At 43.1% G+C, this 17,075-nt stretch overlaps 1 protein-coding gene across 1 annotated transcript in view; it reads left to right on the top strand.

The window, feature by feature from the left end:
- ABCA13 (ATP binding cassette subfamily A member 13) overlaps positions 1-17,075 on the top strand; it is a 281,165-nt gene that overhangs the window by 68,793 nt on the left and 195,297 nt on the right. Inside the window, exons 18-23 of the mRNA XM_006136374.4 lie at positions 1,666-3,474; positions 3,973-4,079; positions 7,798-7,916; positions 10,022-10,194; positions 12,003-12,079; positions 13,431-13,552. Coding sequence (XP_006136436.3) covers positions 1,666-3,474; positions 3,973-4,079; positions 7,798-7,916; positions 10,022-10,194; positions 12,003-12,079; positions 13,431-13,552 — 2,407 coding nt within the window. The remainder of the gene's footprint in view (positions 1-1,665; positions 3,475-3,972; positions 4,080-7,797; positions 7,917-10,021; positions 10,195-12,002; positions 12,080-13,430; positions 13,553-17,075) is intronic.

Below are 17,075 nucleotides of genomic sequence, written 5' to 3'. Positions count from 1 at the left end.
CTGGCCTGGCAACCTCGGGACTTGACCTATTCCGAATGAGGGAATTTGCCAGATATGTAGAGGTTCCCTGCCACCAGTCTCTCAGGACTCTACCCCTTCCTGCAGGTGGGTCTGCCCTGACCCCACTGCTATTGGGCTCCAGCCTTCTGCCTCTGGCTGGCTGGGGTTCCCTGGGACAGAACTTCTTAGCTGCTGTGACCCCGCTTCTCCCCTGGCCACCTGAGGCTCCCCAGGGACAGGGCGCCCAGCCAACTTTCACTCCCAGTTTGTGCAATTATTTTTGTACATGTTAAAATAATCCCAAAATTGCTATTAATATGCTATTAAAACTGGAAAATCAAATACACAGGAAATAAAAATGGAGGTGTCTTTGTTAGCACTTACATCCATTTCACATCCTCTATATTTCATTATATACAATGCTATACCTAAAACTGAGTAAAATAATAAAGTATGAATTGATCAAACCAAAAAAATCCCAGAAAATTCCATGTGTACAGAGCAGCCAATTCATGTAGAAAAGTTAATTTTTTTAAGTTCTTGTGTTTGATTTTTCAACTCAACTAAAAAATACAATGTGCTTGTGGATTTTTTGAAATTTAAACATTTCTGAAAAATTACCAGTTTTTCTCAAGTTTGAGTTCCTTTTTTCTTGAGTGAAAATCCATACAAATGGAAAGTTTCTGGCATCAGTAAACATTGAATTTGAAAATGTGGAGCCTAACGCAGGCTGTTAAAAGGATTCTGCTCTAACATCATAATAAGGGTAAAATATAGTGACTACAATAACTTTCAGTTTTATCTTGATGTAACTCCGTTGACTTCAGTTGTTAGGGTAATCCGGCCTTTGATTGAAAAGAAGCTTCACTAGTGACAAAGTGAAATAAATCCATTACGAATGAGGTCCACAATATTTAAATAAATATCATGCAGTGGCTAACCAATTTTGGGTAATACTTTATTAATAATAGTGTTTCACTCTTTCCTTTCCATAGCCTCCTGCCTCCATTTTCTTTTCTTTCTTATCCCAACAGCCTCTTACATTCCCTATGCTAATGTATATCATACTGGGCATAGATAGGAGTGAAAGTAATTTAAAATTCTTCCTGGTACAGAGGCCTCGCTCCAGGCCCCTGGAAGTGGCAGGGCCTTAGGCATAAGGATTGGGGTTGTGGCCAGCCTGCCCCAGCCAGCCATTCAACACTGTACAGCATGTGCTGCTAGGGGCTCAAGAGACAATTTAAAGGGCCCAGAATTCCAATTGGGAGTCCTGCAGGCCCGTTTAAATCACCGGCCCCAGGCCAGCCCCTTTTGCCCCCATTCCTGCCCTTATTAGTGGTTCTACTAATAGAGTCCAGCTTTGCTGCCATGGAAGCACTTCAACATTGCATGTGTATGGGCCTGTACTAGTAACCACTTCTTACCTGTACGCTGTACTGGCCCACTCTCCCCTCAGGGCACAGGATTTCCCATTGTTGAGATGCCTGTTATAGCATCATCCAAAAGGTCATATTGGCCAATCAGAATGTTCTTTAGATAACCAAGACACTAATCATAGCTTGCTGGTAATTTTGCTCTCTTTTATGGTAATACACCATATTTTGCTAAAATCATCTTATGTAATGTTAATTGGCATCATTCAAATAAACAATATATTTGTTGCAGGATGTTCCCCAAAGATGGTATTGGAATGCTGCTAAACTTTGATCAGTCTGTTAATCTAGAGGAAGAAGTTGATGGGTTGAAAGAAGATATGTATCAGCTAATCAAAGATGCAGCCCTCTCTGAAGATGGGACACCTCATTTTGATACTGCAAAAGGACTGAAATTTATGAGGGATTTGATTAACATTCTGGTTAAAGATTTTTCTGGAAAAAATGACAGCAGAAGTCATTATGAACTGTTTACTTTTGTGCATCATATGTTATTTAATGCAAGTCATTCTGGGGACCTTGTCCAGATGACCAGAGATTTTCCTACAATGTTTCAACTCATGAGGCAGACTTCTACAGAAATGGGAAGGCTCCTGGATATTTTTAACAACCATTTCAAGGGTTTCCTAGTTGCCTATCCCACTCTCCCGGAAATGGTACTTTCTAATTTAACAGAACTGTTGGCTACAATGGATAATGTGTTTCCTTTGGAAAATAGGCAGCTAAAAGAAATCACAGAAACATTACTTAATATCAGCTTGTGGAGCAGTGGATCAAACTACACTAGCAGCCCTTTTCCAGATATTGCTCTTGATTTGCCGGCATTGTGGAAAAGTGATAAATTTGTAAAGCTAGCAAAAATAATAGAAGCCTTTGTTAACTTTTTGACATTGTCCAAGGAAGTTTCAGAAAAAGTAGCTAATATTTTGGAATCATCAGTCAACTCAGATGCTATGGAAAACTTAGACTACATTGAGATGGACTATTCAGATCTTCAAAGAGCTGTTTATGATACACTAGCAAAGTTAACAGCAAATGAGACTGCAGAGGTTCTGCATTCAAGCAAACATCAAGTGGCAGATTTGGTGAAAGTATTTCTTGATTTGACCTACTTGTCTATTCGGGCTAAGCATTCCAATTCATATGGTTCTGAAGCTGCAAACATATCAACCAGATTGGTCACAAATCTGAGCAAACTCAATGGTTTAAAAGATATTGCAGGAGAAATCACTAAGTGTTTAGGAAATATGCATAATTATTCTACAGAACTGGAAAGATTTGCTGCAATTGTTGCCAATGCAAGCATAAACTCATCTGATAATGCTCTTAGTCTAAGAGAAGATTTTCTTGATTTCTTTCTCCCCATTAATGATATTATTAGTAAAATACATTCAACTTCTAGACTAAACTTCACTCATGACCTAATAAATGAAAAAAAATGGGAGGGAATTCAGGAAAAAATTGCTTATTTGTGCAAAAGAAACATTACAGGTATAAAAACTTATATTAGAGGTGTAGCTCTTCTCTTTCCCAGAGTTTTCTGTAAAGATCACTTGAATGAAAATGACTCTTATCTGCTGCTGCCTTTTGTACGCAACCAAGACAACTTTCTTAAAATTTTAGAAGTCACTATGGAATCATTCAACATAACAAAGAATGTATCCAGAGTAATCTTCAACCTGTGGCCTCTTTTTGCCAGCCTTATCAACCAAAATACAACCCGTCAGCAGAAGGAACAGTTATTGAGTTGGGAAACAGTTATTGAGCATGCATTAAATAGAACTAATCCTTGGATAGAGTTGCTGCATTTAAGTACCAATCAGCAAGTTAATTCCACAAGAGCCTTACTCCAAGCAGTTATGAGGCTCTTTTCTGAGCGCACTACTGGTATAGCTGATGTGGCCTCTCTGGAAAACCGTTTGTTAAGGATGATGCACGACTTAAACTTGATTTTCAAACCTTTGTCAACATATGAGAAGTATGTGAGGCAGCTGGTTAACTTGACTGAATATTTGCGACAAGATGCACTGAAAGAACAAAGGTAAATATTCAAAGTCTGGGTTATTTTTAAAATCAGTGTCCAAGTCTGTTTTTTCCCTTTGAGAGGTGTTGAACACTGCTGAAACTCAAGTCAAAGCGAAGTGGTTAGTCTTCCTGAAAATCAAACCAATTATATTGAAATTGGAATTTTTAGAAATAAGAAGGAAAAGTGGTGGTGGTGTGTATATGTGGTGGGGGAGAGGAGGGAGGGAAGGGGAAACTGCTGGGGCCAACACCAGAAAAGTATTTAGCTTTTACAAACTTACCATCCAAGTAGTATCTGAAGACAGAGTACTGCCAACTCTTGGCTTGATTCAAATCTACTTCATATAGACATAAATCAGGAGTGAATCCACTGACATTTTTCTGGTTACCCTGTTAGGTAACTGCAATGAGAATCTGGCCCCTGATGTGTGTAATAGTGTATGCAGTCCTTATTAAAGTCATTCTCTGATTCGGTTGCCCTAAAATTGATAGTATCTTATTATTTTTTCTTTAGAGTCTTTGCGATGTGCCAGGTTTTCCAGAAGCATTTAAGCCCTGCTTATATCCTACTGCTACAAAAGATGCAGATCATGGCTTTGAATGTATTTACAGCCCTTTCAGGTTGGTTGCTCTAGTAACAACTATTAGCAAGATGGATTTATTATTCCTGGTGTTGCTGTGATGCAGAAACTGTGCTCAGGGCATTCATGTTTCATAGTGCTCACTTCAGTTGGATAGTCTCAAAGCTCAGAATGAAGTTGAGAGGCACTTGAAAACACGTTGGACCCAGATGGCTTGGTATAGCCAAATGCCACCCCAATGGATGCTTTAAATTAGGTTCCTAATTCCACATTAAGGCACCCTGTATTGGGATGTGGGTGGGTTTTCAGCATTGGTCAATGTCGGTTTAAGGCTGCTTAATACAGTTTCCAACTGCCTATTGGAATAAACTCCCAGTAATTACAGATCAGAGCAAACCAACATTGAGTGGTTTTGAAAATTCCACCCATAAATAAGTCTATAAGTTCTGGTTTACAGATGCACTGAGTGCCCAGAAGGTCTCGCTGACCTTTCAAAATCAAGTCATTTATTTAGGGCTCCTGTAGGAGTTTAGGAGTTGAACATTTAGACCCATGTTCATGTGTATTGATCTTTGTAGTATTTGGTTACCTTAGGTCTTCAGAGTCAAGTGAAACCACAAAGAGGTCTATGCAAGACACACATATGCTCATTTTCTGTTATGTTGCCTAGTTCAACTAGTCACCAAAATTTGACCTGCTGGATTTTAGCAAATCTGAATTTAAAATGACTGCCCTAGAAAACTGAATGGACAGAACTGGCATTCCTATGCACATTGAGTGTAAGGTCTGCTGACTGAATGACAGGAATGAATTATCCAACGTATTTTCTGCTTGCTGCTGCTTTGTGGGGGTTATGGCTATGCTGTGGATACAGTAAAATTAACGTCTCACCACAGGGAAATACAGTGCAGAGAGTCTCAGAGTGCTGCTCAGAGTGAAAAACATCATTACTTATTTGTATTCTCATAATTTCGGAGAGTTCCAATAATGGATCAGGACCAATGGCACTCTATTTTTTTCCATTCATGTGCTGAATAAATTGTATATGCATGGAGGCATGTGTGGATGTGCACCACTGGTAGAAACAAGGTGCTCTGTTAATTGGGTGACATTTGAATCTCTCCTTGGTGACCGCCCAAACACTCAGCTTACAGGGAACACTGATCAGGACCCCCCTGTGGTAGTTGCTGTACAAACAGAGACTAAAATGATGGTCTCTGCAACAAAGAAATTATCGTCTAAATGTAAGATAAGAGACCCCATGTGGCTATAAACAGATGGAGAGAATTCAAGTAAACAGAGAGACTGTATTGGTCAGCATAATGAGCAGTGATCTCACTATACCAGTGCCCTAATCTGTGTTAAGTTTTTGTTAGCATTGTAGCAAAGGTTTGAGGGTGGATTTGAAGGAGGATAATAAACTACAGTTTGGACCTCCCTTGTCCAGAACCATTGGGACCTGACTGGTACCAAATGAGAGAATTTGACAGACTAGGGGAGATGTTCCCTTCCACCTGCCCCAAGCCAGCTGGCCTCCTACCTCTGGCCCCCTCTACTGCCTCCCCAGCTGGGCTGTCCTTTGTGCTTCTGCTGCCCCCCTCCGCAGCTCTGGGTTGCCACGGGCGGTTGGGTTTCTCCAGGCTCAAGCACGGGCCTCACACTGCCATGGATAGCCAGGTTTCCCCGGTTGCGCATTGCCACGTACTGCTGGGCTTCTCCAACCCCACAGCCCCGAGCTGCTGTGGGTGGCCAGGTTTCCCCGGCTCCATGCTGCTGCATCCTGCCAGGCTTCTCCTGCACACAGATCCAGCTGCTGCAGATGGATGGGGTTCTCCAGCCCCTGACTCCTCACTGCTGTGGGCAGCCAAGGTTCCCTAGCTCCACACTGCCATGGGCTTGTTGGGGTTCTATGGCCTTGGCATAGCCCCATTAACCCCATCCCTGGGGGTACCCATTACCCCCATAGCTCCATTACCCCCATCCTCCAGCCCTATTGCCCCCATCCCTGGCTGGGCTGCTGGCCCTCCTGCCAGTAGGCTCCCAGGCTCTTTCGTCCAGGAGCAACTACGGTCCTGCTGGAACACAGACGTTACTGGACCAGAGTGCCTGATTTTAGAAGTGCAACCTGTAGCACTTTACAGCTGTTTACAGGGATCTCTTAAGTTAAAGCAGCATGGAAGATAAAATATTATAACTGGGCAGTGGAGGTTGGCATAATAGACAAATCATAGATCAAAACCTTGATGGCAAAATAGAAATTATAGGGTAGGGATTGATTGTGAGTTGTCTTGAAAGTGAAGGCAAGTATCTTACATTAGATGTCACAGAGATGGGGGAGCTACTGGAGGGATTAGGTACCCTTAAAGCCCCCCCAAGCAGCTCTGCTTCTTGCTGTCATGAAACCATCACACAGTTCTTCTGTTTTGGTTCTGCACCAGGCCTGATTGTCCTCTGGTATCATATATATAGTAGCCCAATGTCTGTGACTCTGTAACACTGAAATGCTGGCTGTTGCCTCTGGGTGGTGCTGTTGCCTCACTCACGTCCTTCGCCTCCCAACGTGGCGCTCAGCTGACTTCTGCGCTGCTCAGCTGGGCTGCCGTGGGGGAGCAAGCGGCGCAAGCAGCTGTTTGGGCCCTGCGGTCCCCAAACAGCCACTTGTGCCACTTGCTGAGTGGCGCAGAAGTCAGCCGAGTGTCACGGTGGGAGATGAAGGGGGGCGGGGCGGTGACATACACGGCCAGGGGACAGGGCCTTGCCGTGTACGTCACCGCCTCGCCCTCCTTCGCCTCCTGTCGTGGCACTCGGCTGACTTCTGCGCTTGCTCTACTGTGGTGGCCCGGCTGAGTGGCGCAGAAGTCAGCCGAGTGCCACGGCAGGAAGTAAAGGGGGGCGGGCCAGTGACGTACATGGCCAGGGGGCAGGGCCAGGCTGCGTACGTCACCACCTCTCCTTCCTTCTCCTCCTGTCGTGGCGCTCGGATGACTTTTGCGTCGCTCAGCCAGGCTGCCACGGAGGAGCCCAAACGGCTGCTTGCACCACTTGCTCCCCCGCAGCGGCCCGGCTGAGCAGCGCAGAAGTCAGCTGAGCGCCACGACAGGAGGTGAAGAAGGGCGAGGCAGTGATGTACACGGCCAGGGGGCAGGGCCTGGCTGTATATATCACCGCCGTCATGTCCTTTGCCTCCCACCGTGGTGCTCGGCTGACTTCTGCACTGCTCAGCCAGGCTGCTGCGTGGGAGCAAGTGGCCGTTTGGGTTCCATGCTCTCCATGCACGAGGAGGAGCAGAAGAGAAAAAGAGAGTGAGAAGCAGGAGGGGGAGAAGAGAAAGAGAGAGATGGAGAGAGAGGCAGGAGGCGGAGGAGAGCTGAGAGAGATAGGGGGAGGCAGTAGGAAGAGGAGAGAGAAAGAGAGACGGAGCGAGAGACCGGAGGCTCAGGAGAGAAGTGTGAGATAGAAAGGGAATAGGACGTGGAGGAGAGGCCCGAAAATCCCGTCTTATGACGGGCTATTGGCTAGTTGCTCAGGATAGTGTAGGACAACCATAGAATGGGTGCAAGGGTAATATGTCCTTTTCTCTCATGTAACCTGTGTGATGACATTAAACCTAGCAGTTGTGCTTTGCACACGATTTGTCTGCCCTTACCTCTAAAACTTTTTTCACGTCGCACTTGTCTCAACACCATTGGCATTTCTGACAGGGAGTCACATATAGGGTAATCTTTACACTGATTGAGCCTGTGTGTTTTCTCTTACAGACAATCCTACCATCATCAGCAACCTTCTCTGCACTTTTACGAGCTGTAAGAGAGGCCTAACAAGACATTTCCTCCTTTCTGCCATTGAAGGAATCAATTTGGTTTATGACCAGTATCAGGTTTGAGGGATTTCTAAACATTCTTTTCTCATGCTTTAAATTTCACACTGGAAAATTACTTCAAGTATTTTCTTTCTCCTCCCTCCCCCCTGCATCTTATTGCCAGAAAAATCAATCATCCTGATTGTGTACACTCAGGATTTTGAAGGGATATTCTGTTGCACATGGTAGTGATACCCAGAGGAAGTCACATAATATATGCTGACACTTGTTGAAAGTCATAAACAGTATCACTGGCTTGTCACTCACTGAGTACCAAACAGCAATTGCTATTTTCTTGCTTTATATTCATTAACAGCCCCATTCAAGTATTCCAGGTGCTTTCACAGCATTAAAAATTTACAAGGACAAGAGTAAAATCCAAATCAAATACAAATGGCTCTCCCAGCCAGAATCATCTGGATTAAAATAATACCCAAAGTACATATTAACTGTGCTTGCCAAGAAGATTGATCTGTGTTTCTGCAACCATTCTGAAGCTTGGCAAAAGTCATAATCAGAACAACAAATGTAGCAATTAGAGCTCTGTTCAGTACACAGTCCTGCTCCACTGAAGTCATTGAGAGGTTTACCATCGACTTCAGTGAGAGGAGAACCAAATCATCAGAGAGCATCAAATCTTTCAATTCACCCTTTTTATAAAGTTCTCACTGCTCTGATAATTTGCACTCTGTCTACTCAGAGGTCTTGTTGATGTAAGTGGGAGTTCTGAGTATGGAAGGTGGGGATGGTCAAACTTTTTGGCCCGAGGGCCACATTTTGCTATGGAAATTGTATGGAGGGACATGAATGTTCACAAAATTGGGGGTTGGTGTGCAGAAGGGTGCGAGAACTCCAGCTGGGTGTGCAGATTAGAACATAGGAGTTCCAGGTGAGGGAGGGTGCTCTGGGTTGGCGTTTGGAGGACAGGAAGGATCTCTTGGGTTGGTGTGTGGCTGGGGGAGCAGGCTCTGGGATCATGCTGTGGATGAGGAGTTCAGGGTGCTGAAAGTCCGCCATGCTGGGATGTACAGATGTGGAGGAGGATCAGGGTTTGGAGTGCTAAGGCGAGGGCTGTAGCTCTGACTGTAGGTGCAGGTTCTGGGTGGTGCTGGAGATGAAGGGTTTGGGCTATAGAAGGGTATGCAGGACTGGGATTGAGAACTTTGGAGGATAGGAGGCGGCTCAGTGCTGGGACAGTAGATAGGCAGACAGGGCGTGGGGGCTCAGGGATGCAACATCTGGAGGGTGCTTATCTGAAGCAGCTCTTGAAAGCAGCATCCCAAACCCACTTGAGCTGCGGGTAGCATTCAGAGACCTCTGACTGCCCCTGCTACCAACCCCACTGGAGGAAGCTTGAGGGTCAGATTAAAAGGTTTGAGGGCCTGGTTGTAGCCCAGGGTCCATAATTTGCCCCACCCTGGTGTAGACAGAAAGTAGACAGAGTTGGCAGCCATCTAGCCAATCTGAGAGTAGAATTTTGCCCAGACACCATGGCTACGTCTACACTGGCCCCTTTTCCGAAAGGGGCATACTAATTTTCCAGGTCGTAATAGGGAAATCTGCGGGGGATTTAAATATCTTCAAAGTAGGGATAAATAACTTCAAAGTAGGGATAAGAGATCCTCCGGAAAAGGGCTTTTTTCCGGAGGATCGGGGCCAGTGTAGACGCTCTTTTCCGGCTTTTCTACAAGCCGGAAAAAAGCGGCGGACATTTTTATTTAAATGCCGCGGGGGATATTTAAATCCCCCGCGGATTTCCCTATTACGACCTGGAAAATTAGCATGCCCCTTTCGGAAAAGGGGCCAGTGTAGACGTAGCCCATGAATCTCTTGGTTCTTTCTCTTTCTCTCTCCCTCCCTCGGTCTCTAACATCACTTACCAATACAAAGGACATGTACAAAAAGCAAAGAAAAAAAAAAGGTCCTGATTTGCCAGAGAACAGTTAGATAAAAGGATAAACAGAGATAACAGTTCAAAGGGCATCATGCAAGGGTGACACTTGGTTGCAGGTGTTTAATAGATCATTATTCATTCAGAAAATACACAACTGTTAGCAGTTTAGGCCTGTTAATTCAGGTAAATACATTGTATGTAAGTTTAATATGGTTGCCATGTTTTGCAGGATCCGGAAACAATATGGTTAACATCCAGCGAAGGGGACTGTGGGAACCTTTTGTATCTAAACAGGAAGCTTTCCAATGCATTGGAGAGCTTCCAGGGAGCACTACAAAATACCACCTGCAGCAGCTGTGAACATCAACTCACATTTGAGAACATCCAGAAACATATGCAAATGTAAAGCTTTTATTTTTCACCGCCATGTTGTTCTGCTGTGCACTATTTTTGTTAGACATAGTGATTTAGTTTCATATCTTGTCATGAAAAGTTTGCATAATTATAATATAAACTCTGCTGACCTATTAGTTGGTTAACAAAGTAAGGTGCTGGTTAAATGGAGCTCGTTTGGATATCCTGACAACGATATATACCATCGGTCCATGATGATTAAAATCTCTGCTTAACAAAATGTGCTGGAAATTTTCAAACACAATTACTGTGTAGCCATCAAAGGTATCAGCAGTACAGGTTGGACCTCCCTGGTCTGGCACCCTCGGGACCTGACCCGTCCCTAATGACAGAATTTGCCACATCAGGGGAGGTCCCTTGCCACCGACCTACCAGAACAAAGCCTCTTTCTCTGTCTGGCTCCGCTCCAGCCCTGCTGCTACAAGGCTTGGCTCTGGCGCACTTCCGCCAACTGGCTGGGACTCTCAGGGGATAGAGCTCCCCAGCCACTGCTGTCCTGCTTCTGTTCCACCTGGCTGGAGCTTCCCAGGGACAGGGTACTGTAGCTGCTCCGCTTCTGTCCCGCTTGACTGGATCCTCCCGGGGATGGGGCTCCACAGCTGCCCCACTGGGTTGGGGCTCCGTAGCTGCCTTGCTGATGCCATAGCCAGCCAGGGCTTCCCATGGATGGGGCTCCGTGGCTGCCCTGCTGCTACAGTGCTCAACTGGGACTCCTCAGGACGGGCCTCGCCATTCCTGAAGTTAGGGCTCCCTGCTGCTGAACTGCAGACCGGCTTGCACTACAGTGTGCTGGGGCTCTCTGGTCCAGCAACATCCATGATCCTGCTGGATCCAGGTTCTTGCCAGATCAGAGAGTCCTGAATTTAGGAGGTTCAACGTGTACTGAACCATAGTTACTGACTTGACTCCGAATTGTGAAAATCTCTCTTCTTTTCTCTCTACCCCAGACAGTTCAAAATAACCCCATATTTAGGAGTTCTTTGCTGACCTTGGTTTTCCAAGGCCTAATCCTGTGACATGATGAGCATCTTTTTCAATATGCTAAATATTCAGGTCAACTCAAGTTGAGAGTGGACAAAAACACACAGACTGTGCTTGGCACCACACAATAGATGAGCCCTACATCATCTTAGGTTTTTTTCTGTCACTATATACTGTACTGTTATGAAGTCAGCAGAGAGCTTAGCAAATACTAGTGTTAACTGAAGGGTAAATGAAACTGTGCTGGAAATCTTGGTGATTCTTTACAACAGTTGCCTATGAAAGGGTAATGCTTATTATCTACTTTACTCTATGATCAGTTTCCATCCAATAGACCATTTTTTCAAAATGTACCTGAAAGAGTTAAGTTCATTAGTGCCATTAAGAAGAGTCTGTGGCCATTAGCTGCTGTCCCTCCGGATTGTTGATTCATGCCACCATTTTTTTTTGTCCATTCAATGAAAGTTGTGGAGGTGAGAAACTGCTTGTTCGAGTGCTTCTCCCTCTGGTTTGTTTTAGCAATCTTAATAATCTAGAGCTCTTCTCATGAATTATTTCCTCTCGTAACTCACTCCTTGGCCCCTTTGCCACCCATGACAGCTCACATGTACAAGCAATAGGCCTAATCTGGCTCTTAGAAAATTAAGCTTTTGCCTAATTAATGCTACTTCAATATGCTACTTATGTTTAGTATACTAAGTATAGGGATTATAAATATAGGGACTTCATACTTCGTATGCTTAACATAAAGTAAAGCAAATTATTTAGAAAATTTAAAGAAATTGCTCCTTGTAAAACTAGTGTTGTTATTTCAGGTTGGCTGGAAATCTAAGGGCACCTCTGTCTGCAAATCCAGTGGTAGCTTTTCTCAGTAACATCAGTATGCCAAATGGTGAGTGCATGTTTACTTTACAGGAGGTAACATAAAATTCAGTGCTGTTTTGGAGATCACTGTATGCCTGTGGTGTCCAACACACTACCCACATATGGCTATTTGGCTGGCTGAGTGTGGCTAGTTCACTATATCAAAACTGGTTGGACACCACCGCTTGTTCTCAAGGCAAGAGAAAAAACATCACAAAGTAAAAAGAATGCTGCTTATGTACAGCATCAAAGTACAATTGCACTGTGGTCACTGGAATCATTTGAGGTCTGTCTCTTTCCCAACATCACTCTAGCCTATCTGTTGCCATGGGCCCCAGGTCAGCATAGTTTCTGTGGAAACCATACTGACAAGGGCTGCTGTAGTCACGTGCTCCTTGAATCATTTTCATCAGGGAGATCCAAACTGCAGAGTGGTTTAAGTGATTGAAAACTACCTTTGGTAATTTAAGGTGCCTTCTTCCCAAACCAGCTATGTTGAATAGCTTACGCTTAGAACCCTAACAAATTCATGGCCCATTTTGATCCATTTCACACAGGATTTTAAAAAATAGTTTCACTATTTCAGCTATTTAAATCTGAATTTTCAGTCTTGTAGTTGTAGGGATGCTGTCACAAAAAGGAGTTGGGGGGGAGTGGCATGTTATTTTGGTACTTGCTACCTTTACTGTTGCTGGCAATGGTGCCGCCTTCAGACCTGGACAGCTGCAGAGGTGTGGTCCAGCTCTGAAGGCAGAGCCACTGCTGGTAGCAGTGGAGAAGAAAAGATGACATGGTATGATATTAAATCTTAGAGGGGTAGCCGCGTTAGTCTGTAACTTGAAAAACAATGAGTAGTCCTGTGGCACCTTAGAATCTAAGAAAGGTATAGGAGCTTTCATGGGTAAAACTATCGCTCTCTAAAGTCAGCATAGAAGTGAGGGTGGCAATACCATGACCCCCACCCCAATAATCTTATGTCCCTCCCTGCAACTCTCTTTTGGGTCAGACACTCAATGTGAGAAATGCTGATCTCCCCTCATGAAATCTGTATAGTAGGGTAAAAGCATACAAAAGGACCAGATTTCACAGAAGAGGTTCAGATTTCATACTCTTTGACATATTTCATGGCTGTGAATTTAGTAGGGCCCTAATTTTGCTCCAGTGCAGTAAACCTTCTGCTCCCTTTTTTCTGTCTGTGAATCCAGAGCTCCTCCAATCCCCTACAATTGGTGGGAAAGAAAGCAGCATGTCTTGGAAACTGTACTTGGCTCTTTCATGGTTGCTTAGCATAGATGGGCAAGGAAATAGAAGGCTGCCTGGTGGCCCTAATTAAAGCAGTTTGGTGGGAAATTAACAATACTTATTTTCTTACATTGCAGATGTGAAAATCAAAGACTGCATGCAAAATGCCACTGAACTGGCATGGAAACTTCGTTCTTCAGTCAACATTTCTCAAGAGACTGTGGACACCCTCTTGGAAGCCAATATCTCTCACTCCAAGGTATGAGATGAGAAGCGGCTGCTGAATTAACATGTGCTATAACAATGCTTTCCAGTCTCTCTTAGCTGGTGCAGAAATGAACAAGACTTGTTAAGCTATATGGACTTCCTGTGTTTTCATTTACCATTTTTTATGCGGAAGATTGTTTTTGTTTGGAGAATCCAAAATAAAGCATTAAAAGCCCCAGGAGAAATTCCTGTGATACTGGCAGCCAAACCTTGAGGCATTGCAAAGTATGTTGGAAATATCAAGGTTTCATCTTCTTGGATAGTTTGCTCCTATTCTCTCTTTTAATGAGCAAAAAGTTCTAGCTCTTAGTTAGTGGGTGGATGGGGAGGAGAGGGCAAACGCCAAATTCTTTGTAAATAGGCAAAGTCCCTTTGGTTTCAATGGAGTTTCACCCAGTTTTACCTAACAAAGGAAATTCTGAAGAGTCATACATGCCATGGAGAAAATGTGTTGCATTTCCCAGAGTTCTCAGGTTTGTGGTGAGGAGAGCAGACCACTTTCTTGGGCTCTCTTGATATGCTAGTCCCCCAAAAGGTTTGATGTCACTGTGTCTGTTTCCCAGGACTGTGACATATTCCCTTTCTCTGAGCATGGGAAAGTATTAACTCTCCTTTGTCCAGTATGAATCATAAAGGAGGCAACTAAGTACAAGTGTTGTTTGCTCTGTGTGTCTGTGTGCACATGTGGGAAATGAACTGGTATTTTGGTACTTGACAGAATCTGATCAGATCAATCAAGCAGCCACTGGATGTCACTGATGCTCCACAAGCAGAGGACAGTGCCGGTTTTGTCCATAGAAAGCTTGACTGATAGAATGGCTGTTGTCAGTCTGAAATCTTTTCTTTCACAAGTGAAGCCTAACTTTAATTGTCACTGATTTCTGTGCTTCTGTTCCTTTGTTAATGTGAATAACTGACATCACTGCTGTTTCATTACTTTGTTAGCAATATACAAAGGTAGCGTACCTGGAAGTGATTCGGTAGAGGAGGAGTTTGACAGTAAACTTTTATATCCCTAGTCTCCTTGAAATAATACTGCCACAGAGTTGAATTTTCAAATGCAGTCACTTAATTTAAACCAACAAACTCTATGGATGCACACTGCTATGCAAAAAAATGCCATGTTTGTATGTTCATACTAACATTTGCTTGTGGGGGAAAAGTACTTTTTAGACATATCCAATCCATATCAGACCCACTGAAAACATTTTTACTTCTTGCAAATGGTTCAAGTATATTTTTAGGTGCAAATTATGCAGCTAATATATGGCACATAGTGGACATAGTTATGAAAGCATTTTTTTATTTGCAGTTGTGTGTGTGGGGGGGCAGTTGATGAAGTTTTGTGATTGGTGATGTTGCTTCTCTTATCTATGCTTTTGATTCACCTCAGTACTAGACTATGGTAATATGCACTGTGGCACGCTGTCTTAAAAGGCCATTAAGAAACTGAATTTAACATAGACTGGTTGCTCATTTAATGAGTGGCTTTTTATATCAACCATGCATATAACTATTGCCCAGAAAATTGCACTACTTCTGAACTTCCAGAACAAGTTCAAAGGGTGGGTTATGGATAAAGCTACGAGTGGCTTGGTATATTGATGCTTAGGAACCAGATTTCTATTCTATGGAAGATTTTTGGAATAAAAATCTTGGGGGGAGGGGGGGAATCCTGTGGAGAGAACTATTAAAATTATTTGATTGACAGTGTAGAAAAATATTTATTTTGCATGTATAGTACATTAAAATTTATGAATAATATATATTCAATAGTAAAATGTCCTTATCATTAACATTAATATAAATTAAGTTGAAAAAAATAATCATTTTGATTATTCCTATTGAAACTTTTATTGAGATGTCATTTTTTCCCTCCACAATATTATAATTTGACTGAAAATGCATTTTTCATCAATGATTTTTCAACCAGCTGTGTCTGGGGATCTCATTAATCACCTCCCTCCAAATGTCCCTCTGCATAAGTGGTGGTAGCACAATCAACAGACATGCTCAAGGAGCAATTTCCTCCTCATGAACAGAGAGTTTCAAGCTCTCTGTTCAGCAAAGGCGCTTCTTGACCCTGGAACTCTTGTACCTTCTCAGGCTCATGGGCTACGTCTACACTGCCAGTTTTGCAGGCAGTGAGTATGCAAATGAGGCACAGATTAGCATATCAACATGCCTCAATTGCATAATTTATGCAAACCATTTTTGCGCAAAGGATTTTTGCAGGGGAAAAAAAGTAGTGCGCTTTCTTTTTGCATAAAACCCCCTTTTCCCGTCAGATCAGTAAACCACCTTTTTTTGGAGCATAAGGATTTGACGGGAAAAGGGGTTTTTGCACAAAAAGAAAGCGTCCACACTACTTTTTTTCCACCAAAAAGTCTTGCATAAATTATGCAAACGAGATACAGTGATATGCTAATCTGCACCTCATTTGCATACTCTTTGCCAGCAAAACTGACAGTGTAGACATAGCCTCAGATCCCTGGACTTGTTCCTCTGAGCTCTCTACAACAGCTATCTTTTCTCCTTTGCTTTTGAGGAAGAGGGAGGCTGAGATTTTTGGAAATGTATCTGGGCTGGCAAGGTTTGTCTTTGCTTTCCATATTTGTGGAGGAGCAGGAGCCCTTTGCACTACTGGATAATACTATTCACTGCTAAATTAAATAAACTCACCTGTTTTTATTTCTTTCTTGCCCCATCATGATATTGTTATATTTATCTGATAATGTGATTTTGTATTTTTAAAATATCTGTGTAAATTCTCTGAGGACATGTCTAGACTGCAGCTTTCAAAAGAAGATATGCAAATTTGGAGTGAATTTGCATATCTTCTTCCGATCCTGTTTTCAGAGGAGGTTTTTTTTTTTTTTTTTTTTTTTTTTTTTTTTTATAAAACAGTGTAGATGCGATTCTTTTGGAAAAAAAACAAACAAACCTTTTTTTGAAAGAACCCTGCACACCTCATTTTTTTAGGAAGAAGGGCTCTTTAAAAAAAATTTTCTCGAAAAACCACATCTAGAATGCTTTTTTCCCCCCCAAAAAAACTCTTCCAAAAATGGGATCAGAAGAAGATATACAAATGCAGTGCAAATTTGCATATCTTCTTTCAAAAGCAGCAGGCAGTCTAGATGTGCCCTCAGTTTTGGGGCACTGCATCATAAGCCCATGTCCTGGGTTTGTATATTTGGTGTTTCCAAGCCCAAACTTAATGACAAGTCTACACTAAGAAATTATTTTGAAATAACTACATTCAATATACTAACTCCCGAAATAACAAAATCGAAATAGCATGTCCTCACTACAGAAAGCCTCAAAATTAGTCCGAGGCAGGCTCTGTTCCTGTCCACATGCTACCCCAACTTAGAGCCTCAGGAAGCACTGGGGAGTAATTACTTTGAATGACTCTGGGGAGTAACTATTTTGAAATAGCAACAGCAAAGTGTCCACACGCGCACTATTTTGAAATAACTATTTTGAAATAAGCATTGTTCCCCAAGGAAAGCAGG

This window comes from Pelodiscus sinensis, chromosome 2, assembly GCF_049634645.1.
Source record: "Pelodiscus sinensis isolate JC-2024 chromosome 2, ASM4963464v1, whole genome shotgun sequence".
Lineage (NCBI taxonomy): Eukaryota > Metazoa > Chordata > Testudines > Trionychidae > Pelodiscus > Pelodiscus sinensis.
This window is presented reverse-complemented; position numbering and strand designations above follow the sequence as displayed.